The 23,613-nt window shown below is 41.2% G+C and overlaps 1 protein-coding gene across 2 annotated transcripts in view; it reads left to right on the forward strand.

The window, feature by feature from the left end:
- Window positions 1–23,613, forward strand: part of LOC124131830 (potassium voltage-gated channel subfamily H member 1-like) — a 60,254-nt gene that overhangs the window by 18,533 nt on the left and 18,108 nt on the right. For both annotated transcript variants that reach the window (XM_046495318.2, XM_046495319.2), the window contains exons 2-4: window positions 15,595–15,825; window positions 21,389–21,517; window positions 22,089–22,213. In XM_046495318.2, coding sequence (XP_046351274.2) covers window positions 15,595–15,825; window positions 21,389–21,517; window positions 22,089–22,213 — 485 coding nt within the window. The remainder of the gene's footprint in view (window positions 1–15,594; window positions 15,826–21,388; window positions 21,518–22,088; window positions 22,214–23,613) is intronic.

Consider the following 23,613-nt stretch of genomic DNA (forward strand, 5'->3'; position numbering starts at 1 on the left):
ATAACGTCTGAACAACATGTCACCGATAACGTCTGAACACCATGACATCGATAACGTCTGAACAACATGTCATCGATAACGTCTTAACACCATGTCACCGATAACGTCTGAACACCGTGACATCGATAACATATGAACACCATGACATCGGTAACGTCTGAACACCATGACATCGATAACGTCTGAACACCATGACATCGATAACGTCTGAACACCATGACATCGATAACGTCTTAACACCATGTCACCGATAACGTCTGAACAACATGTCATCGATAACGTCTTAACACCATGTCACCGATAACGTCTGAACACCATGACATCGATAACGTCTTAACACCATGTCATCGATAACGTCTGAACAACATGTCATCGATAACGTCTGAACACCATGTCATCGATAACGTCTGAACACCATGTCATCGATAACGTCTGAACACCTTGACATCGATAACGTCTTAACACCATGTCATCGATAACGTCTGAACAACATTCCATCGATAACATCTGAACAACAGGTCATCGATAACGTCTGAACAACAGGTCACCGAGAACAACAGGTCACCGATGTCAAGGCAAATCCGTTTAATTTCACACAAAACAACCCCAAACTCTGAAATGTAACAAATGAATATAACATTTCCCTGTCAGCGAGGAATTACACATCACAACTAGTGTCAGGGTAACTTAGTTTATGGTGTCCGTGGTTTTATTGTATAAGAAAAGATCCAAACGAGTGTAAACATCTTAACATTTGCAGTTTTTTCCGTTGACCGGATAGAATCACCGAGAATCTGACGTAGTTAAATAAGAGTGCTTGCGTTGGATTTGAAAACCATGGACGACCCAGGTGAAACCATGTTAACCAATGAGTTAACATTGGTTGAGTTAACCTTGGTTAACTAATTTACGTCATACTTCAGTTGACCTAAGTTTTCGATGCCTCAAGCCTCCCCCTTGCAGCCTCCAAGTGACGTCATCGGTAAAGAAAACCCCATTAGTTTCATTTATTGATTGAAAGCATTTTTATGAATATAATTAACAAGGTATTGAAGGTATACGTGTATTCTGATATGCGTCAGGGAAATTCAGTTTCGATTGTTGATATAAATACTTTACAATTAACAATACATCTCTAATGGTGGTTTTGCATGTGGTTTAATGTTATAAGCGTTATTTTGAACTATATATATTCACTAAATAGAAAAGCAACAAAGGTAGCTTTGTCAAACAATAAAACAAGTGTTAACCTGTGATAGTTGTGTATTGTAGCACATGGTTGATTAACCATGGTTGACGCAGGTTGAATCTAGTCAACCGTGGTTGCCAGAAATGTGGTAACAGGCCACACAAATTTTCATTATCGAACACTCTTAGTGTTAGGAGCTGGACTGACAGACACAAAAACTGGGTAGATACGTCTGGTGCGACACTTTCTCATGCGTCATGACCGACTTTACTGTCGACATCTTGTTTCATAATCTATGGGTCGTAAACATAATTAGCCAAACAAAGTAAACATATATAATAATGGTTTGTTTACTTTCGATAAATTTCTAACCAAACCAAACTATGCCTACATTCTGTGTCATGTCATTATATATCACAAGGACGATTGATTGAATATCCGTTTTATTTACAAACATAACTCTATTTTCTATTCATTTATTCATGTAATGGTGTAAACTATATTCAGATCATACGGTTGATTGGAAGCTATGCACATGGAATGTTCAGCAAATCTGTTTTCTAATTCGTTGAGGGGCTGTTGTTACTGATGATGATGATGGGTATGTGATGATGGTGACGATTGTAAGGGATGAATTTAGCTCAAGATTCGATACTCAAATTTCTTGAGGGGTTGTTGTTGCTGTTGGTGGTGGTGGTGATGGTTGAGGTGTGATTACGTGTGGGCTCGGCAAGCCCGACCTAGAGCGTGTGCCGTAAATGCATAGTGATAGTGATCGACAATTGCAAAAAAACCCGGCATTAAACCATACTCACACACAATTTCCTAAAGTGGTTCTTTTAACAGATCTTATTGATCAGATCATCAAATACGATACTAAAGCTGCTTTTAGACAGTTTGTCAGACAAGGCTCCGTCCACTACCGGTGTCCAGTTCTCAGTCATGTCAGACTAGACTCTCGTCTACTGACGGTGTCCAGTTCTCAGTCGTGTCAGACTAGACTCCCGTCTACTACCGGTGTCCAGTTTTCAGACGTGTCATACTGGGCCGCCGTCTACTACCGGTGTCCAGTTCTCAGACGTGTCAGACTAGACTCCCGTCTACTACTGGTGTCCAGTTCCCAGTCGTGTCAGACTAGACTCCCGTCTTCTACCGGTGTCCAGTTCCCAGTCGTGTCAGACTAGACTCCCGTCTACTACTGGTGTCCAGTTCCCAGTCGTGTCAGACTAGACTCCCGTCTACTGACGGTGTCCAGTTCTCAGTCGTGTCAGACTGGGCCGCCGTCTACTACCGGTGTCCAGTTCTCAGACGTGTCAGACTAGACTCCCGTCTACTACTGGTGTCCAGTTCCCAGTCGTGTCAGACTAGACTCCCGTCTTCTACCGGTGTCCAGTTCCCAGTCGTGTCAGACTAGACTCTCGTCTACTACCGGTGTCCAGTTCTCAGTCGTGTTAGACTGGTCTGCCATATACTGTCGGTGGCCAGCTCCAAACACACCAGCAGCTGTGGACTCATATATCACTGGCTCACGTTGCAGACAAAATGTCATCCGGAGCATAACGTAGATTAATAGATATAATTAAGTTTGAAAAAATGCCACACGTTGATAGAAGCCGAGGGGATTAGTAATGGATGACGTGGTTTAACCAGGAAGTGTTCATAATATTAGAGAACGGTCATGGTTCCAAATATCAGTACATCACCGCTCTTCTGAATAGAGACCATCTGTTGAATCACAAATATCTAGTATTTTCGGGGATATATAAGCACTAGCTGGGTATTGGATCAGTTTTTACCGGAAATAAGGTTAGCCCTTTACAGAAATAGGATCTGTAAATAAACTAGATCCTTTACTTGACCTGGAGTATAGGATAATTACCTGAAATGGGTATAGGATCGACCCTTATCCATATGTAGAATCAGTTCAGTGTCGTCTATAGTATCAGTCCTCTACCGTGTGTAGAATCAGTTCATTGCCGTATATGGGAGCAGTCATTTACAGTATATAGGACCCTGCCCTTTACCGTATGTAGGATCAGTCCTTTACAGTACACAGGATCAGTCATTTACCTATATAGGATCAGTCCTCTGCCGTCTCTCTACCTTATATAGGATAACTTCTTTACCGTGTATAGGAGCAGTCCTTTACAGCATATAAGATCAGTCCTTTGCCGTATATAGGATTAGCCCTTTACCTATATAGGATCAGTCCTTTACAGTATATAGGATAACTCCTTTACCGTGAAGACAGCCACTGAATCGCGGTGTCAGGGTGGAACCCGTGCTCACGTTACTCGTGCCTACTTTATATACCTCCCTCCCGAAGAGCGATTCTCTTGTACACGGGGGCGGTCGGGTAGCCAAGTGGCTAAAGCGTTCGCTCATCACGCCGAAGACCCGGGTTCGATTCCCGACATGGATACAATGTGTGAAGCCCATTTCTGGTGTCCCCCGCCGTGATATTGCTGGAATATTGCTAAAAGCGGCGTAAAACCATACTCACTCACTCACTCTTGTACACACACAGCAATGACTCCACACAGCATTCACATCAGTACCCTTGTACAGTTTAACCCCGTTAGTCAGGACGGCACTGATCCCAGTGAAATCGTTCGGGTAAGAAATCATGATTTACTTATCACAGGAACTTTGTAACGTTTAATCGGAGCCGCTATGGAATGTGTTCGCAACTATTTTTATTCAAGGATCCAAGGGCTAATAAAAGCGACGAAACGCTTTCCATTGCCACAAGAAACCTCTGATAAAAGCAGTGTCGAAACATTATTGGTTAACCCTTAGGATCAAAGAGCCACGCGTAAATATTATTTTCCGATACAATTTTTTTTCTTGAGGTTTTTTTATACAATGCTGAACAAAGTTAAGGATCATCCGATTTTATCATTTTTCTGTAGTTAATCTGTTGTGTCATGAAAGATTAACTATAGTAATATGAAATAATCGGGTGATTTTTAACTTTTTTTTTAGTAGTATACTACTGGGTGGCGAACAAATTCTTTAATCGCACCCGGGATTGCCAGAAAGATGAGGAGTTTGGGATAACGTAGTTTCTGATTATAGAGAGTTCATTGATTACCTTTGCTGTGTACAGAGACGAGAATGTCTGAATGTCACGATAAAAGCAGTGTGTTTTCTTTCTTGTTCAGTGTGTTTGACAACTGAGATCGATATGAAGTATAAATTATCTGTGTAATATATCTATTTCTGGTGCAGCCGCGGGATGGGTTAAGAGGATATATAAACCCATGTCGATATTGTGGAAAACCTGACCTCATTCACCGACAAAGGCCCGCCTGCAACAGAGTGAGTGAGTCTGCAAAATTCAAACTACATCAAAACGGCGTGCTCTATTATTATTATTATCATCATCATCATCATCATCATCATCATCATTATTATTATTAATATCCAAAACGTTGTTTCGCTTGTCAAGATTAAAGTATATCCATATTAAAACACACGAATCAAACCCCGAGTGTCATTGAGAACGCGATTAAAACACAGTATCATCATTTACTTTTATATAAACCAACAAACAGGAGACTGGTCGACTTCGCGATACGCAGGAACAACAAAGCCCGCCTTCGCGGCTTAAGGTAGAGAAGTGAAATCATCCGCATTGATTCCAAAGAATCGTACTTCCTTTTAATCTATACCTAGCGTCCTGCATTCCCGTGTAATACAATATGTCTCCAATATCGATGTCCAGGATGAAGCATTCCGCTGATTAAGGTACGAGGAAACACGCAGATAGACATACTTTCAGAGGGTGTATCCACAAGGGATAGTTAATAAAACATAATAAAACGGGTTAACAGTATTTTAGTTTTATTCAGTACAAGAGAACGATAAGTGTCACTTTGTATTTACATACGCCATGAAACTTCATATCATAACCGCTATTCATTTCGGAAACCTAATATTTCAGAATTGAAATACACCGTTGCTAGGCGATAGTGTTGCCATATTCAACCATATGTTATGAATATATGTTTGTACAAAATAGTTTTGTCAAAGCGAAATATGCACGAATAACCAGCTGCGATTATGGAATATATTCATAAATAAACACGTGTTACCCTAGAACAGCATCGGATGTAATGGGAAACATCGACCATGCGGCTTGTCTGCCAGTGATCTGGCACTATCTTGATGTAGCAGCCCGCACCTGTCGGGATCATCAACATCATCACTTATCTTCACGTATACGAACACGTGCAACCTCGGATTAACATATTTTTGAACATTTCGAGTGGAAATTATTAATTGCTGAATGCATAATTTGTCAATATTTGACCATTAGGGTTGTGGTCGTGTAATAAGGATGTGATCATGTGATAAGGATGTGATCATGTGATAGGGGTGTAATGGGGATATAATCATTTGATAGGGGTGTGATCATGTGACAAAGATGTGATCATGTGATAAGAATGTGATTATGTGATGAGGATGTGATCATGTGATAAGGATGTGATCATGTGATATGGATGTAATGGGGATATAATCATTTGATAGGGGTGTGATCATGTGACAAAAATGTGACCATGTGATAAGGATGTGATTATGTGATGAGGATGTGATCATGTGATAAGGATGTGATCATGTAATATGGATGTAATGGGGATATAATCATTTGATAGGGGTGTGATCATGTGACAAAAATGTGATCATGTGATAGGGATATGATTATGTGATGAGGATGTGATCATGTGATAAGGATGTGACCATGTGATAAGGATGTGATCATGTGATAGGGATGTGATCGTGTAACGAAACTACCCTCTTCACTGACTGTTCTTGATGTGTCTGCAAGCATGTCGATCTCTCGAGCCTGATTGAGCCATTGTCTGCAGTATGCAGTATTTCTGAAGGATTATCACATTTTCGAAAGACCTGTTTTTGAATTTAAATATATTTTCAAAATCCTGATCAACTTTAAAAGATCTATTTAAACAGAAATTAGGTTTTACCGAATTAACCGACATGGTGGGTTATTTTACAGTAAGATTTATTTTACGAAACAAGCTTATCAACAAGACATATTTTCATAGACCACATAATTCTATGGGATTCCCGATCAAGAAATTTGCCAATTAGGATTTATTTTTCATATTTCCCGAGGAAACATACGTGTAGCCCCCAGTCCTTCGTAATACACTTATATATCCACTGTATATCATATATCTATAGTCACATCTGTTAGTCATATATGCCATGCATTTATAATGAGTGAGTGAGTGAGTGAGTTTGGTTTTACGCCGCTTTTAGCAATATTCCAGCAATATCACGGCGGGGGATACCAGAAATGGGCTTCACACATTGTACCCATGTCGGGATTCGAACCCGAGTCTTCGGCGTGACGAGCGAACGCTTTAACCTCTAGGCTACCCGACCGCCCCCATTTATAATGAAACGGTTGATGTAACTAGAAGTCGATAAGCACGACCGTTTCTTGATCTGAACGCCCAGCTAAGCTACACCGACCTGTGCAGCGGTCAACTGTAACCACATTGACCTGTGTAGCAGTCAGCTGTAACCACATTGAACTGTCATCTGTAACCACATTGATTTGTGTGGCATCAGTTGTAACCACATTGACATGTGTAGCGGTCAGTTGTAACCACATTGACCTGTGCAGCGGTCAGCTGTAACCAATTGACCTGTGTAGCGGTCAGCTGTAACCACATTGACCTGTGCAGCGGTCAGTTGTAACCACATTGACCTGTGCAGCGGTCAGCTGTAACCAAATGACCTGTCACCTGTTACCACATTGACCTGTGCAGCGGTCAGCTGTAACTACATTGACCCGATGAGCGGTCAGCTGGTCACGTTATCGCGACACAAAGACAACAAGGCTGACCATAGATGCTAGAACGCTCCTGGCAACACATCTCACCTTAGAAACCAATCATCTTACTTAGCAACATAGCCTCCGGGGCACGCAGTACTTCATGGGCGCCATCTTGAAACAGTACTCGTATATATAATTTAAGCGAATACTTTAAGTACAGGAGAATCGTGTTTGTTGCATTACACTCATACTATTACAGACATAAATAAGAACGACAATTAAAAATGTAAATTGCTTTGTCGAATGTCCTTAAGCCTATATAAAGAATTAATTATCCGCGAGTGTAAAATGTTACTATATCGATTGCTGGCACAGCGCGGCGCCCAGCTACAGCGTCACTGTTCGTGTACGTCAGCGTATTGGGTGGCACGGGTGGTAACGATAAACACAGGGATGACTGGCACTGCATGTTCATACATTCTCTGTAGATTTGGTTGTTGGGAGTTGAGTTCAGTTTGGTTTAACGCCGCGTTTAACAGTATTCCAGTTATATCGCGGCGTGTCAGCTTAATGTGGGAGGAAAGCCCGAAGTGATGCAGGTCACAGACGTTTACCACTTCGGTGAAACCCACGAGCACGGGTATGGTGCTGACAAACCTAGAAACATAATCGGGGCGAACCGGGATTCGAACCCACAATCATAGGTTTTTGGCGTGCCCAAGGGACGCAACTCTGCACAGCGAATCGCGGCCCGTGCCCCCCGGTTGTTTGAACATCTATGACGTTGGTTTCTTCGTCGTATCTGAACAATTTCATAAATAGGAAAATATAATTGTGATCCTTTTGTAGATTATGTTTTTATTATCTCAGCGTGTTTATTCTTGTATGTTGTTGTGCCCTTCTGTAAATAACTTCAATGTGTCGGTATTCTAAACTAGATGCTGGTAAGAATAAATCAGTGTGAGGAAGAGAATATTCCCTTCTTTGTGCTAAAACAGAATGCACTGACTTCATGGTCACGTGTCATTGATATATTCTTCTCAAAAGAAGTTAAAGATCGGGTAGCCTAGTGGTTAAAGCGTTCGGTCGTCACGCTGATTACTCGTGTTCGATTCCCTACATGGGTACAATGTGTGAAGCCCACTTCTTGTGTCCCCCGCCGTGATATTGCTGGAATATTGCTAAAAGTTGTGTAAAACCATACTCACTCACTCACTGCCATGACATGACAGATTAACTATAGTCATATTAAAAAAATCGGGGCTCCATGAAATGACAGATTAAAACCTTTGTCATATGAAAAGATCGGGTGCAGCGTAACTTCTTTTGAGGTGTACATGTTACGAGTAACCTAGAAAGTAGGTAGAGTTACCTGCCCTTGTCCTGTTAAAAATCAGGAAATTAACACACCAGATAGAAACAAATGTCACAAGACTGATTGTGCCTAAATTGATAAAATTTATATATTTATAATAAATCGCAAAGCACACTTTTGTGCATATGTGGGTGTATTTGTATCAGTAGTGAATAATATGGTTATTCTCACGTCTCGTCTGCTCTACACACGAAAATTATCTATTCAATATGTATCATAGGACCGCTTTTCCAACACCCTTTCATGAACTCTCGACATGATTACGGTATCATTGAAGGCCTATTGTATTCTGACCCTGTCACCCAAACGCCGCGTGACAATGTGGGCGAGTGGATGACCGACCTTCCTGCGGTCACGTGACGTGGTCGGAGCATCATCAGGGGTCCCCAGCCACCGATCGATTGTCGTACATCGCATTACCTGGTGATTAGCACATTAGATGTAACGCTGCCCAGGTGATCAATACACTCCAGGTGATCGTTGATTAGCTTTACACCACCTGACGTACCTGGGTCGGTGACAGGTGTGTCGTTGGACGTGAACACTCCCGCGATCTCGTCTTCACATCGCCATGACCAGTGGGACATTATCACGACGGTCGATACTTAATGCGTGGGCTTATTGCAATCTTCAAGTCCGGGAAACACGTGTGTCCTTCAGATGTTGATGTGATCTATCTTACTTTACTTTATGTCGGAATCTGACCCATTCTGTTATTTTAAGTGTACTCCGCTAAAATGCGCCAGACATAACATATACCGTATTCGCCGTAATAAGCGCCCTGGATGCTTAGACAATTGGGAACGGGTGTGCTAAATACAGAAGATACACAAAGAGTTAATTCTATTGTCAATGATGGAGCGGTGGTGAAAAAAAATAGTTAATACGTAGATGAAACTAAAACGTTTTTGATAAGAGTTAATACACAATCATATTCCATTTCTACACTGTTGGGGGCGGTCGGGTAGCCTAGTGGTTAAAGCGATCGCTCGTCACCTCGAAGACCCGGGTTCGATTCCCGACATGGGTACAATGTGTGAAGCCAATTTGTGGTGTCCCCCGCCGTGATATTGCTGGAATATTGCTTAAAGCGGCGTAAAACCATACTCACTCACTCTAAACTGTTGTTTTCTGAAAGAAGTCTGTAATATACATAATTAAAAACATGAACCGTCTTTCATGTAAAGGGTCGATCTCAGCAGGGGAGCGCTTACGAAGACCATACATCGTCTTGAATTTGGTCCGGGAAGCTTATTGGAGCAGTGCGCTCAGTACGGTGAATACGGTACTGGATATACATCGTGATGATATTGGTCAGAACAGATCCCTAGTACCCCTTGCATGTGGTAGGAGCCGATGATTCAGTGCAGTTACTGAATGTTGCCGTATCCGTCACGCGATGCTCATACTATCAACCTCTGGTTTGCATGGCCAGATTGCTTACAGTTCCTCGTGGTACATCTGGAATGCTGCTGAAACAAAACTTACCCACTCCCATGTTCTTTCATTGCATGTTAGGTGCGCGCCTATTTAAACTGACATTGCTGACAGCTAATCAAAGTGTTCCAATGTAATCTCTGCGTGACTCCTGTCTTGGTAATCATTCTTGCCGCGAATTGTTCCTTGTCGTCTGCCGCTTCCACGTTATTACCCATGACATCTACGACATTGCTCCCCTCGCCCTCCTCCCAACACCTGGACATCCTCATCCCTTGGCTCCCCAGGTACCCCAGGACGGCCTCCTCTACGTCGGTGACTGAGTCCTGAAGAAACATAGGCACTTAGCTTCATATCAAGTGGAATTAAAGCTACAGCTCTTTTGACGTCACGGTATCTGGTTGCTAAGATACTATCTTCTATCTCGTTTATACTGCATTCCATCGCCGGTGAGTGGAACTTACCATTCTCCGAGGCGAAATGGGGATGTTAAGATGGGGAGGATTCCAGCGATTGTTCGACTCTCACGACAAGTCCATAAACAGCATTGAGGGCTAGTATGAGGTTGGGAAGTGGGGGTAATATGATCCATGTGACTGGCCGTAAAGTGCATAGAGGGCTAGTATTAGGTTGGGAAGTGGGGGGAATATGATCCATGTGACTGACCGTAAAGTGCATAGAGGGCTAGTATTAGGTTGGGAAGAGGGGGGAATATGATCCATGTGACTGACCGTAAAGTGCATAGAGGGCTAGTGTTAGGTTGGGAAGAGGGGGGAATATGATCCATGTGACTGGCCGTAAAGTGCATTGAGGGCTAGTGTTAGGTTGGGAAGAGGGGGGAATATGATCCATGTGACTGACCGTAAAGTGCATAGAGGGCTAGTGTTTGGTTGGGAAGAGGGTGGTTTATGATCCATGTGACTGGCCGTAAAGTGCATAGAGGGCTAGACTTAGTATCTCCTACGTAGGACGTATTATGTCCTACGTAGGACTTACTATCTCCTACGTAGGACTTAGTATGGCCTAGAATCACTATCTCCTACGTAGGACTTACTATCTCCTACGTAGGACTTAGTATCATTCACCGTGGCCCTACTAGGCTTCCGTATTTTTTTTACCCTTTCTGACAACATTTTGAAAGAATCTGTCTTTTGTTTGTTATATTGGACTGAAAGTTTAGCTTTTCTTAAAATAAATCTCGCCGCCAGTGATGGCAAAACTGCACTGCCGCGCAAAGGCGCCTCCAACTATATTTATATTATATATATATAAAGGCCGGTTGACCCATTGTACACAATACATTTACATCATATATATATATTAGCTTATGATAACCACTATGACAATATATGTAGAGTAATGGATATATTTATTGTTTTAGAAAGCTATTACAATGAAAATATTGTTTTATATTACTATTTATTTTATATTCATACACTGAAACGTGTCATACATATATTGTTTAGTAATACCCATGAATATGAAAATCTGAAAAATAATATTTAAAAACCTATTGTAAAATGTTACGGTTTTTGAAGAGATGCGGAAATGATGAGGATTGCTTCCTAGTGTCATGTACTTACAACACTGAACACTGAGAGGGTGTTGATCTCATTAACCAGATTTGCCGGACTACACTACAGAGGGCGTTGCTGGGATTAGCTGCGCCATATGCAAGAGGCGATAACCGCCATTGTTCGCGCCAGTGTATGGAATCACAGTAACGTAACCGACCGACGACTCTTTATGAGCACTATCGTGTATCAGGGACATAAGTCGTTGATTAAGTCCACCGGTCAAGGTTATCACGGCTTAAGCAGTGCTGCAGCTGAAATACATCACCGGATAGACACATATGATTGCTGGGTCGAAAAGAATAATACTAGCCTCTGACTATTGACTCAGGTGGCTATTGCGGGCTTTGGTTTATAAATACTTTTACTGTGGTTTGTTCAAGAATTTTACACATCTGATACTGGGAACTGTTAGACATCGCCCAGGGCTGTCCTAGACTTGCTACATTGAGTGAATCCTATTCGATGTGTCCCCTGCTGTGATATTGTTGAAATATTGCTGAGATATTGCTGAAACCTGCCTTTATCCCAATCTCATGAAAAGCAGTTCCGAGTGCTCGCTACTGCAAAACAAAGATCTGAGGACATCCCATCACAGGTCACGTAAGAACGACCTTTCACCGACTTTGACCGACCAATGAAATGACCAACAAGAAGTCTACATTAGCCAATCAGAAATCAGGACTAGTTTTAAACTGGCGACTTCCATTCCAGACTACGGTTTGGAAAATATTTTGCCAACGTTCTCGATTCAAAATCTGAAAACTGAACAAAAGAATATTCTGGAATTCTAGATGGCCGAGATTGTCTGGCAGTTCTTCCCACGAGCAATGGAACGTTTCACCCTTTTGAAATGTTTATCCCTTTGAAGCGAGAGACAGACGATGGTTTTGATCATCAGATCATCAGATCTTTGTTTAGAGGTAACGTGCACTAAGATCTGATTTTCAAGACATTTAACCCCTCTCACCCACCCACCTGCACGACATGGGACAAGAGACTGAGCCAGTCGGGTTGCCTTCGTAGGCTGCGCTTGCGCTACCGTAGCGCAAGCGCAGCTTACCCAGAGAACCAGACTGGATACTGAGGTCGCACTTCACTTAGGCAAGCTGCATTAGAAGATGCTGACAGTTAGATAAATTAAGCGAGATTCAAGTGAACGATTACCGGGTGATCAAAACAACGAAAACATTAACCAAAGACCGTGATCGATTATAAGTAACAGCTTCAACAGTTCAAATATGTCAAATATATGTTATCTTACAAATATATGGACGCCATCCATTCAGATTCATCACATTGTCTACAAGAGGGCTGTATGTCTTAGTGGTGGAACTGCCTCTCATGTCACCGAACGTCGAGAGCCCCTGCAAGGACACGGCCTGGCTCCGCCACTATAATACGTTCATTATTATTATGTCATTGGAAAAACCGTTCCTTTCATCACACGCAACTGAAGTTTGATCACGGCCTGAAACGCGGCACTCGACAACCCATCTGATGGCGACTGGGAACAAAGCGAGGCTTGGTTGTTTCCAAGTGGTTCTCATAAACACTCAACTTGTTTGTCGCCCTCAGTCGCCTCAGACAGTCAAACATCAGGTAACACATCCTGCGAGGACTCGGGTTTAGAACAATGCGGACTCAGTCCACGTTGTGTTTTGATATTATAAATATAAATACCAAGATGTATGGCGTTGCTATGAGGACGTAATGACATGGGCTGCTGTAACTGTCTTGTCATGTCGGATTGACCTGATTGTGAACACGGCGAGGCAATACGCCGGGTCGTTATCGCATGACAGATCTGCATGACATGGCGTACCCTCAAGTAGTTTGAGGGGCTGTCGGGTAGCCTAGTGGTTAGAGCGTTCGATCGTCACCCCGAAGACCCGGGTTCGATTCCCGACATGGGTACAATGTGTGATGCCCATTTCTGGTGTCCCCCACCGTGATATTGCTTGAATATTGCTAAAAGCGGCGTAAAACCATACTCACTCACTCATGTAGTTTGAAAGTTCTTTTTTCCTTCATTAGATATATCTGAAAATAATAAACGAATAAATAGAGGTTACATTTAGATGACGTGAAACAATAAACAAATATACAAAATATTTTCAACGTTGTTCATATTTTTGTATCTTTCTTGATAAAGGTACCAGCATGCTACCGCAACACCCATACAGCTATTAAATGCCATTGAAGGTATGACTCTGACACACAATAGGAAGGTATACGCTATGTATAATCATCTTGTTAAAGTTGTGATCATATTTACATCGTATAGAATTTAAAGAGTAAACTAGAAAATCCATAATTTCCCATTAAAAGAAATTACAGTAAACTACGTTTATAACGAACACGCTTTTGACGAACCGACGGATATAACGAACTGTTTTTTTTGGTCCCGGCCATTTGCTGTATACAGGAAACGGTCGAAATGCGTATAACGAACGACGGATATAACGTACTAAAATTAGTGGTCCCTTTGAGTTCATTATAACCGTAGTTTACTGTATATGCTTATAACGAACGACGGTTATAACGAACTAAAATTAGTGGTCCCTTTGAGTTCATTATAACCGTAGTTTACTGTATTGCATATTATTCAGATTTATTTTTCAATAATTGTATTAATATTAAAAAAGAGGCGTCCATGTAAGTGTGTCAGTTATGTCTGATTCTTCCGTCCAGTTGAGACAATAACATAGACAAAACCGACGGGCAAAAGAAAGTATACACCTTGTGCACATGAAACAAACAAAAAACAGTTATTCGATGGTTATGTATCTGATAAAGGTAGTGTTGATTGGACATTATCAAACCTTGACATTTAAGATAAAATGTTGAACAGAAAGAATGCATCAATTCTTTTACGAAATGGTAGAGCTTGAACATACATAAACAAGTCGAAATGCCATGATCGAGTTTAATTAAATGTCAAACAAATAAATACACACGATCTCATCACTTTTCATGAGTTTCTGTGCGTTGAAGTGCGAACATGCCCGATGTAATCCGAGTGAGACTTATCACTGACGCTATTCCTGTATATCATATCAGGTTGCAACATCAGGTAATGAGTTTCCCACTTTGTCACGTGATGCCTGATTTATTCAGTTTTAAAAACTAACAAATTACCAAATTAAATGTATGTGACCAAAACACACATTAATTGTCTTGAAACAAATCAAAACATATTGATTCGATAACGAGAAATGAAACAAACTATATAACAAAAAATACGTGTTTCGTTTGGTTCTAATAGAGCCACTTTTATGACACAAAGCATTACCATGCTGAAGCAGATTGTACAGACTCACGGTAATAGGAGACGTGCACTCTCTAACAGCAGACACTATCTTGAAGGTATAGAAAATTATATTACCAAAATAGACGAAAAATGATCTTTAAAACCAATTATTTGGTATGCGGAGAGGAATGAATCGAATATCAATAATTGAGTAATGTCTGTGCCCGAGAACAGAAAGGGCGATGTCCAGGTTAGCAGGCTAACTGACGGATTGTCATTACCGGATTGTCCACAATTACAGTTGTCTTTATTTTTCATACGACAGTGTCCTTATTTCACTGTACCATGTTACCTCCAAAATTAGTGTTGTCCCCCGCCGTGATATTGCTTGAATATTGCTAAAAGCGGCGCAAAACCATATTTACTCACTCATTCACCTCCAAATGTGTCTTAAACCAGAAACAATGCAAAAACAAGCCCAATGAATGAAGAAAAACATGTGTTTTAAAATTGTGAATTTAATCTGGTACAGGTTGATGGAGACCTCTCAAAACGATATGATGTCCACATTGGACAACACAGTCCTGGTATACAGACAGCTCGAAATCATGAGTGAAGTTGCATTGGCGATGATATGACATTAATACGCAGAATGGGTTTTATATATTAGATGGCTGTCGGGAATCCGGGTTTTTGATTGGGCGAGCCCGAATGTCAACACGTTTAAGAAAAAGAAACTGTTAAATTTAAAGAAATAATAAGAATAACGTTAACACCCCGCTATTTAGAAATCCTTTGGAATTACACATGTAATGCTTTATATTGAAGAAAAGGGAATTCATATTTCATTTACATGATGAAAATAACAAAGTGAACAATTGAAATATAAGACAATATCACTGTTGTATTTAGACATTTCTGTTTCTCAATTTAAACGTTGTATATTTGTAATTACAGACAGCAGCTTTATACTGGCCAACGCTCGGATCGTGGAGTACCCTATCGTCTACTGCAATGACGGCTTCTGTAAGCTTGCCGGCTACAACCGGGCGGAGGTTATGCAGAAGAGCAGTACGTGCAGCTTCATGTATGGCGAGCTGACCGACAAGGAGACCATCCATGGCCTGGAGGACGCCTTCGAAACGATGGAACAGGAGCAGGTCGAAATTCTGCTCTACAAGAAGAACAGTAAGTACAGCAGACGACATCCGGTTCGGTATCATGGGCGGGTTGTTGCTCTATCGCTAAAAGAGTCAGTTTCAGCAGACGATATCCGGTGGGCTATCATGGGCGGGGTGTTGCGAGAATCAGTTGCAATGAGTGAGTGTAGAGATGCTAGCAATATTTCTGTCAAGGATACTGGTAACTCTGTTTGGCAAAGTGCTTTGGGTTTGCTCCACAATCGGGCTTTTACCATTCTCCCTCAAATTCTGCCGAAATAAAATTGAAAATGACATACACATAAATCTAATTCTATTCTCAGATTCTCAGCCAATCACTAATCTCGATTTGAAAACATACCCGATCCCCATTTAATAAAATACTCGATCTCCATTTAATACAAATACCCGATCTCTATTTAAATAAATACCTGATTCCCATTGAATACAAATACCTGATCCCAATTTAGATTAATACCTGATACCCATTTAATACAAATACCTGCTCCCCATTTAATAAAATACCCCATCTACATTTATTATAACCTGATCCCTGTTTAAACAAATACCCTATCCCTATTTAATACAAATACCCGATCTCTATATAAAACAAATATCCAATTTCCATTTAATACCAATACCTGATCCCCATTTAAACAAATACCTGATTCCAATTTAAATAAATACTAGTACCTGATAACCATTTAATATAAATGCCCGATGTCCATTTAATACAAATACCCGATCTCCATTTAAACAAATACCTGATACCCATTTAATACAAATACCCGATCTTCTTTTAAAACAAATACGGGATCTCCGTTTAAATAAATACCAGATCCCTATTTAAATGAATAACTGATACCCTTTTGATAAAATACCCGATCTCCATTTATTATGACCTGATCCCTGTTTAAACAAATACCCGATCCCCATTCAATACAAATACCCGATCCCCATTCAATACAAATACCCGATCCCCATTTAATACAAATACCCGATCCCCATTCAATACAAATACCCGATCGCCATTTTAACAAGTACCCGATCCCCATTCAATACAAATACCCGATCGCCATTTTAACAAGTACCCGATCCCCATTCAATACAAATACCCGATCCCCATTTAAACAAATACCTAATGCCCATTTAATACAAATACCCGATCTCTATTGAAACAAATATCCGATTTCCATTTAAACAAATACCTAATGCCCATTTAATACAAATACCCGATCCCCATTTAAACAAATACGCGATCCCCATTTAACCAAATAACCAATGCCCATTTAAATATACAACGTCAACGCCAGTGAATAACCAGTCTCCACTATCCGCCAAAACACAGGCCACTGGGCGTGAGGGGCAATATAGCCGTGACAATTATATGAATGGATCACTGAAAATCATTGATAACTCATGCATGTCTGCTCCACCTGTAGCACTGAATCCCTTTGTTCCCTGTGACATCTTCAAACTGAGAGGCTGCCCCGCCTTCTAAGAATACTTGCAGTCACGGCGTTTCTGATGACAGACAACACAAGCCAACACCGGGGCATATCAAGTCAATGTGCAATATGAGACCGAATGATTCATGATTCTGTCAAATGTGTATTGAGAAATAGTTAGTATCAAAAGCAGTGTTGTCAGTTTGAAATTGCATACAAACAGACGCAAATAACATTAATAAATGGTCATCAACAGACATTATTCAGAAATGAAAATAAACACCGATTACATTTTAGAGTCAGTTATCGTGTACCACCTTGGTTATGCTCAGAATAGAGTTCCACCCGTTCTGGAGCCAGCAAAGAGTTACGCGACAGGTGCGCAGGTTGCAGCACACACCTGGGACTTGTCATATTAAATTCAACAGGAATTTAAAACTGGTCTCCGTCTCATCATAACCATTACAATGCATGTATCCATTGTCCGCAGTGGTGACTAACTCGCACGCGTATGCAGAGTGTATAACCAACCCTTCCCATTTCTCATTACATGTAACGGGCCCAATAACAATTTACGTGCACCATTGTCCTCGCGGATGAGGTGGGATGATATTGCTGCCTCCTTTATAATGTCACACGTGTGAATGACACTAAACACATTCTATCATGCCTAGCTTTTCTCACCAGTGAGATTATAATGTCAACATTAATTTATTTTAGGTTACGTGACGCAAACGGGTAATATGAAAAGCACATACCTGCTTCAATATATTCGGTCACAGAGGTGGGAAGTTTTTTGCTGGAAATATAATTGTATTCATTTCATTTGAATAATTCACAAGCACAATCTCCGGGGAAATCACACTTAGAAGAACTGGCTGGGGTGTGATCGCTTGGCGAACAAGAGTGTTTTTCAGGGCAGTTGTTAACAATTAATAAATGATGAGAGACGAAAGCTCATCTAACCCCGGCATAGTGTTGCCTCAGAGGAGACATCGTAGTGTCACATGCTTAATCTAATGCGCAGTGGAAATCAGTGGAGCGTACAAACGCCTACCTGCTTCTTGCACAGGTAACTTGGCATTGCTTCCAAAATGACAGACTAAAATGAAATTTTCTTACGTCTGTATTTTTTATTTTCAAATTCAGAATTTACTTTTAGCCCGGTAATGGTGATTCAACCACCACACGACAGTCGGTAGCACATGTATAAAACCTACAGGCCGTGTGTCTGTGGTCATATGAACGATAACGCGAAGGGTCATTGACCACTGTTTTGACAGTTTATCTGTATCCGTTATAACTGATGTTTACTATTTCCTATTTTAGGGGAGGTCGGGTAGCCTGGTGGTTAAAGCGTTAAGTCGTCACGCCGAAGACCCGGGTTCGATTCCCGACATGGGTACAATGTGTGGAACACCTTTTCTGGTGTCCCCCGCCGTGATATTGCTGGAATATTGCTAAAAGCGGCGTAAAAAACATACTCACTCACTATTTCCTATTTTAGGATCAGGCGGAGTTGATTAAAGTTGTAGGTTTTACAACATTTGTCACTGAAAATTTATGAGTTGTTTTTAATTTGTTTTCAATTTACTTTATTATTGAACTTCCAAAACAGTATCTGCAGCTTCATGAAACAAACTGAAACTTTTCCATTGTCTAAAGCAGGAAGGGCCTTCAGCAACACATGCTTGTCGTAAGAGGTGACTAACGGGATCGGGTGGTCACTGACTTGGTTGATGCTTGTTTTCGTATCCCAATGGCGTAGATCAATGCTCGTGATGTCAATCACTGGATTTACCTGGTCCAGCATCGATTATTTATCACCGTCACATAGCTGGGATATTGTTTTGTGTGGCGTGAAGCAACAAACAAACAAACACTAGCTATGTGCCATTTGAGTCGAAAATGCCAATATCTGTTCCATGTTTCCGTCAGCTCAGAAGCCAGTTCAATGTAACCCTATATTACTAGCTTCTTTGTAAAGCATTTGGCTCGTTGTTGACCTTATCACGTTGCAGGTCGACACCACCGAGTGGCGCCAGACTCAGTGCAGCATTCCAACCGAAAGAACAAACCCTTTTATTCCCGTCTGGCTGTTGCATAATACCCTCAAATGACGTCTCGTTGTTCGGCGTGTGTCGTACATTGATTCTGACAGTGGGGTTTCAATCATATTGACTTGTTCAGTCCGAAGTCCCCTGCCCAGGGGAAACACGACATATGAGAGCCTGGCTGTCGTATAATGTCGCTTTGAGAACATGGATGACAGTTTTGTAAAGGCAGCGTCACTGGTGAACTGTGTTTCTTTTATGTCGGCCATTGCACCACGTGAACTGATCTATCTACAAACGACGCCACCTATCATTTTAAATAAGTTGGATACCTACATACACCGCCTAATAGATCGGAACAAACCAATTTGCGCACACAGAGAAAATGACCCTGAAATTGTTGACCCCCATAAATATCATGTAAATATCAAAATCTCAAGTCATTCCCATCTGCGAGCCTGTGTTCTTTCTATGTTTATTTTCTTCGTATCCTAAACGCCATCAAAAAGCTAATGGGGACATAATGAGAGTTGTGACGTCACGGGTCGTTAATACGATGCTATATGAGCCCTATTCCTCGTGTACCACTCCCAGTGCTGATCGATGGGGCTGTCTGTTATATCAGGGTAGCCGCGAGCCTGGGGCTAAACACTGACAGCCAGCGACACAGACTCAATCTGCTCACCCAAGTACATGGCAACACTATTCAGAAAAATGAATGCATGCACGAAAACGACGGACCTGTAATACTCTGATATTAGTTCTAACCCCCATGGACTGCCTGACAAATAGGAGTTTTGTTCAAGTGAAAGGTGTATATTGATGACTCTAAGAATGCTTGTTTACCAATTACTGTTGCCCCGAGAGGTTGCACTGCTTCTGGCTCCACTGCGGTCGTGTATGTTGATGAAGGTGACGTCTGACCTGATTATACGAACAGCAGGTGCAAGGACTGAATGTGATTAGTGATGTTGAAATATTAATAGACAATAGGTTGTTATCTATGCTATAAATCACAGATGGGCTGTGACACGTTGAAAGTTAAATTATCTCAGGAATGAAACAGTTTTAATAGGCCTATAAATATATATTGATCGAAGGACTGGTATCAATTACGTACCCAAAGATGGCCGGAGAGTATACCCCCCCCCCCCCTAAAAAAAAACAACCCCACAACAACAACAACAAAACAAAACAAAACAAAAACAACAAACCCCACAAACAACAACAAACAAACAAAAACAACACACAAAAACAACAACAAAAACACACAAAAAAAACCCCAAAACAACACACACCAATCCCCACCCCCACCCGTATTGTGATGCTGTATAAACATGGACACTCGTTAATCCAGACAGTATTCAAACTAAAACGTCAGGGATAGCAAATACTCCGGGTTTGTATTGCTGTACACATATACCTGTATATTTCATAACGAAATGGATTGGCAAACAATCCAAAGGCCTGCTTATCTTATTGTCACTCCAATACAAAAATATGAAATCATATTGCATGACATCAATACTATCAGTTAACCAATAATATCATCATAAGACCATAGGTCGATAATTGAAATAGAATACCGTACTGGTTAATTATATCTACCACTTTCTGAAGTAATTGTTTGTACACATTGGATATATTCTATTGTTTCCTGTAATTGTTTACCATACATGTATACAAGTCTGTTTTGTTTGTTTGTTGTTTAACGCCGCACTCAGCAATATCCGCCTCTTACGGCAAGCATGGGTTGCTGAAGACCTGTGTATACACGTAGCGCCACAATAGCAGGATGGGTCATTTCAAAGGACTCTATCAGTTTTATGTGAATTTAAATCGCTACAACCTGATTTGAGGCTAGAATGTATTACATGGCTGATTCTATGTCCTCGTCCTGGTTAAATATTATTTTATATAAATGCCAGTTTTCCCAGCATCATCAAGGCTGACAAACTGGTACTTTGGCATATGTTCTCTTGTTTATGTCTGTCAATATATTTTCAGGAACGTTTACGACCATGCTCGTTGAATGTTTTGTTGATAACGTTTAAGATGAAGTACGTGAGCCTGTAATATTGTTCCGCAGGGACTCCACTATGGCTACTCCTGCACGTGGCCCCCATCAAGAACGAGAAGGACCAAGTGGTGCTATTCATGTGCTCCTTCAAGGACATTACTGCCCTCAAACAACCAATCGACGACGAAGGCGGCAAAGGTAATAGCCAATCATAAGCGTTTTGATGGATTTAAATGGTTTAAATTGACTTGCCTTTGCATGTGTTTGTGACAATGACATCCGAAGGGCAAAACTTGCTCACCTTTTCGCGAACAACTGGCATGGGATAGTGATTCATGAACACATGCTTAGGACATTATGCAAACGGTTTTGTCGAATTTATTATTATTATTAAGCATAACTGTATTCTTCATGTTTTTATAAAACCAAATTTCTAAGGAAGGATTTCTATATGCGTTCCACTAAAAGGAATCATAACTCTACAGGTTTTATTGAATGAAATGAACACGCCACAGTTTCGTAGTTTATTTCAGACAGTTAACAAAAGCAAGGGAAGATTTGTGATGTTTGATGTTTGACATGTTTGATGAGTTTGAAGTTTGACATGTTTGATATGTTTGACATTTTATGTTTGATGTTTTTAAGATGTTTGATATATTTAACATGTTTGATGCGTTTGACATTTTTTATGCGTTTGAGATGCTTGACATGCTTGAAATATTTAACAGTTTTCAAATGTTTGACATGTTTGATACGTTTGATATTGCAGCTGGTTTGAGCAAGTTCGCCCGCCTGGCGCGGTCTGTGACGCGGAACCGGTCCACCCTGCTGCAGTTTTCATCGCATATGCCAAATACAAAGTTTGACAACTCAAAGCCGTCACAAATTGCGAACGTGAGTCGAAATATGCACATGCCCTGTACCTCTTCCCGAGATTGCCTGATCAACAAACAAACTAATGAAGAATTATCATGAAGGTCATTGTACAAATATACAAACAAATATAATTATGTAAGATGCGTCACTATTGCCTACATAAATTTGAATGGTCGTTGGGAGTGTAAGTACAGAGACGTCATGGAAAACTGATGATGATAGCGTGTACTGTACATACAGTCCGTCAACAGGATGTTCCGGTTTTGTCTCGCGGTCTTATAGTTTCACACAGGGCACCAATTAATACGACTAGACACTCAGAATGGGCTCAGTATAGGTTAAACTCAAATTGACAGGACGGCTGGGAGTCAGTATACTGTGTCTGAGTGGGGTGTTCATGTTGAACTACGACATGGTGTCTCAGTGGGTTAGCGCTATAAAATCGGCATTAGTGCACGTCGCTATATAAGTGCAATAATCTTGCACGTCGCTATATAAGTGCAATAATCTCAGACGCGACGTTAAACCCAATTTCACCTCACCTCACCTCAAATATTATAATATGCTCTCGTCTCTATTTACATGTTTAAACGCTGGAGACAGGTCAGGGTTTATACCCCTTTTGTCTACACTTGTGTAATACATGCAGTCTTGCCCCGTCTTGCACCCTGGGGAACCGTCAATATGTATAACCCTTGTGTCTACACTTGTGTAATACATGCAGTCTTGCCCCGTCTTGCACCCTGGGGAACCGTCAATATGTATAACCCTTGTGTCTACACTTGTGTAATACATGCAGTCTTGCCCCGTCTTGCACCCTGGGGAACCGTCAATATGTATAACCCTTGTGTCTACACTTGTGTAATACATGCAGTCTTGCCCCGTCTTGCACCCTGGGGAACCGTCAATATGTATAACCCTTGTGTCTACACGTGTGTAATACATGCAGTCTTGCCCCGTCTTGCACCCTGGCGACCCATCAATATGTATAACCCTTGTGTCTACACGTGTGTAATACATGCAGTCTTGCACCGTCTTGCACCCTGGCGAACCGTCAATATGTATAACCCTTGTGTCTACACTTGTGTAATACATGCAGTCTTGCCCCGTCTTGCACCCTGGCGAACCGTCAATATGTATAACCCTTTTGTCTACACTTGTGTAATACATGCAGTCTTGCCCCGTCTTGCACCCTGGGGAACCGTCAATATGTATAACCCTTGTGTCTACACGTGTGTAATACATGCAGTCTTGCCCCGTCTTGCACCCTGGCGACCCATCAATATGTATAACCCTTGTGTCTACACGTGTGTAATACATGCAGTCTTGCACCGTCTTGCACCCTGGCGAACCGTCAATATGTATAACCCTTGTGTCTACACTTGTGTAATACATGCAGTCTTGCCCCGTCTTGCACC

The sequence above is a fragment of the Haliotis rufescens genome, unplaced genomic scaffold, assembly GCF_023055435.1.
Source record: "Haliotis rufescens isolate VD_foot unplaced genomic scaffold, xgHalRufe1.0.p SCAF_3, whole genome shotgun sequence".
Taxonomy (NCBI): Eukaryota; Metazoa; Mollusca; class Gastropoda; order Lepetellida; family Haliotidae; genus Haliotis; species Haliotis rufescens.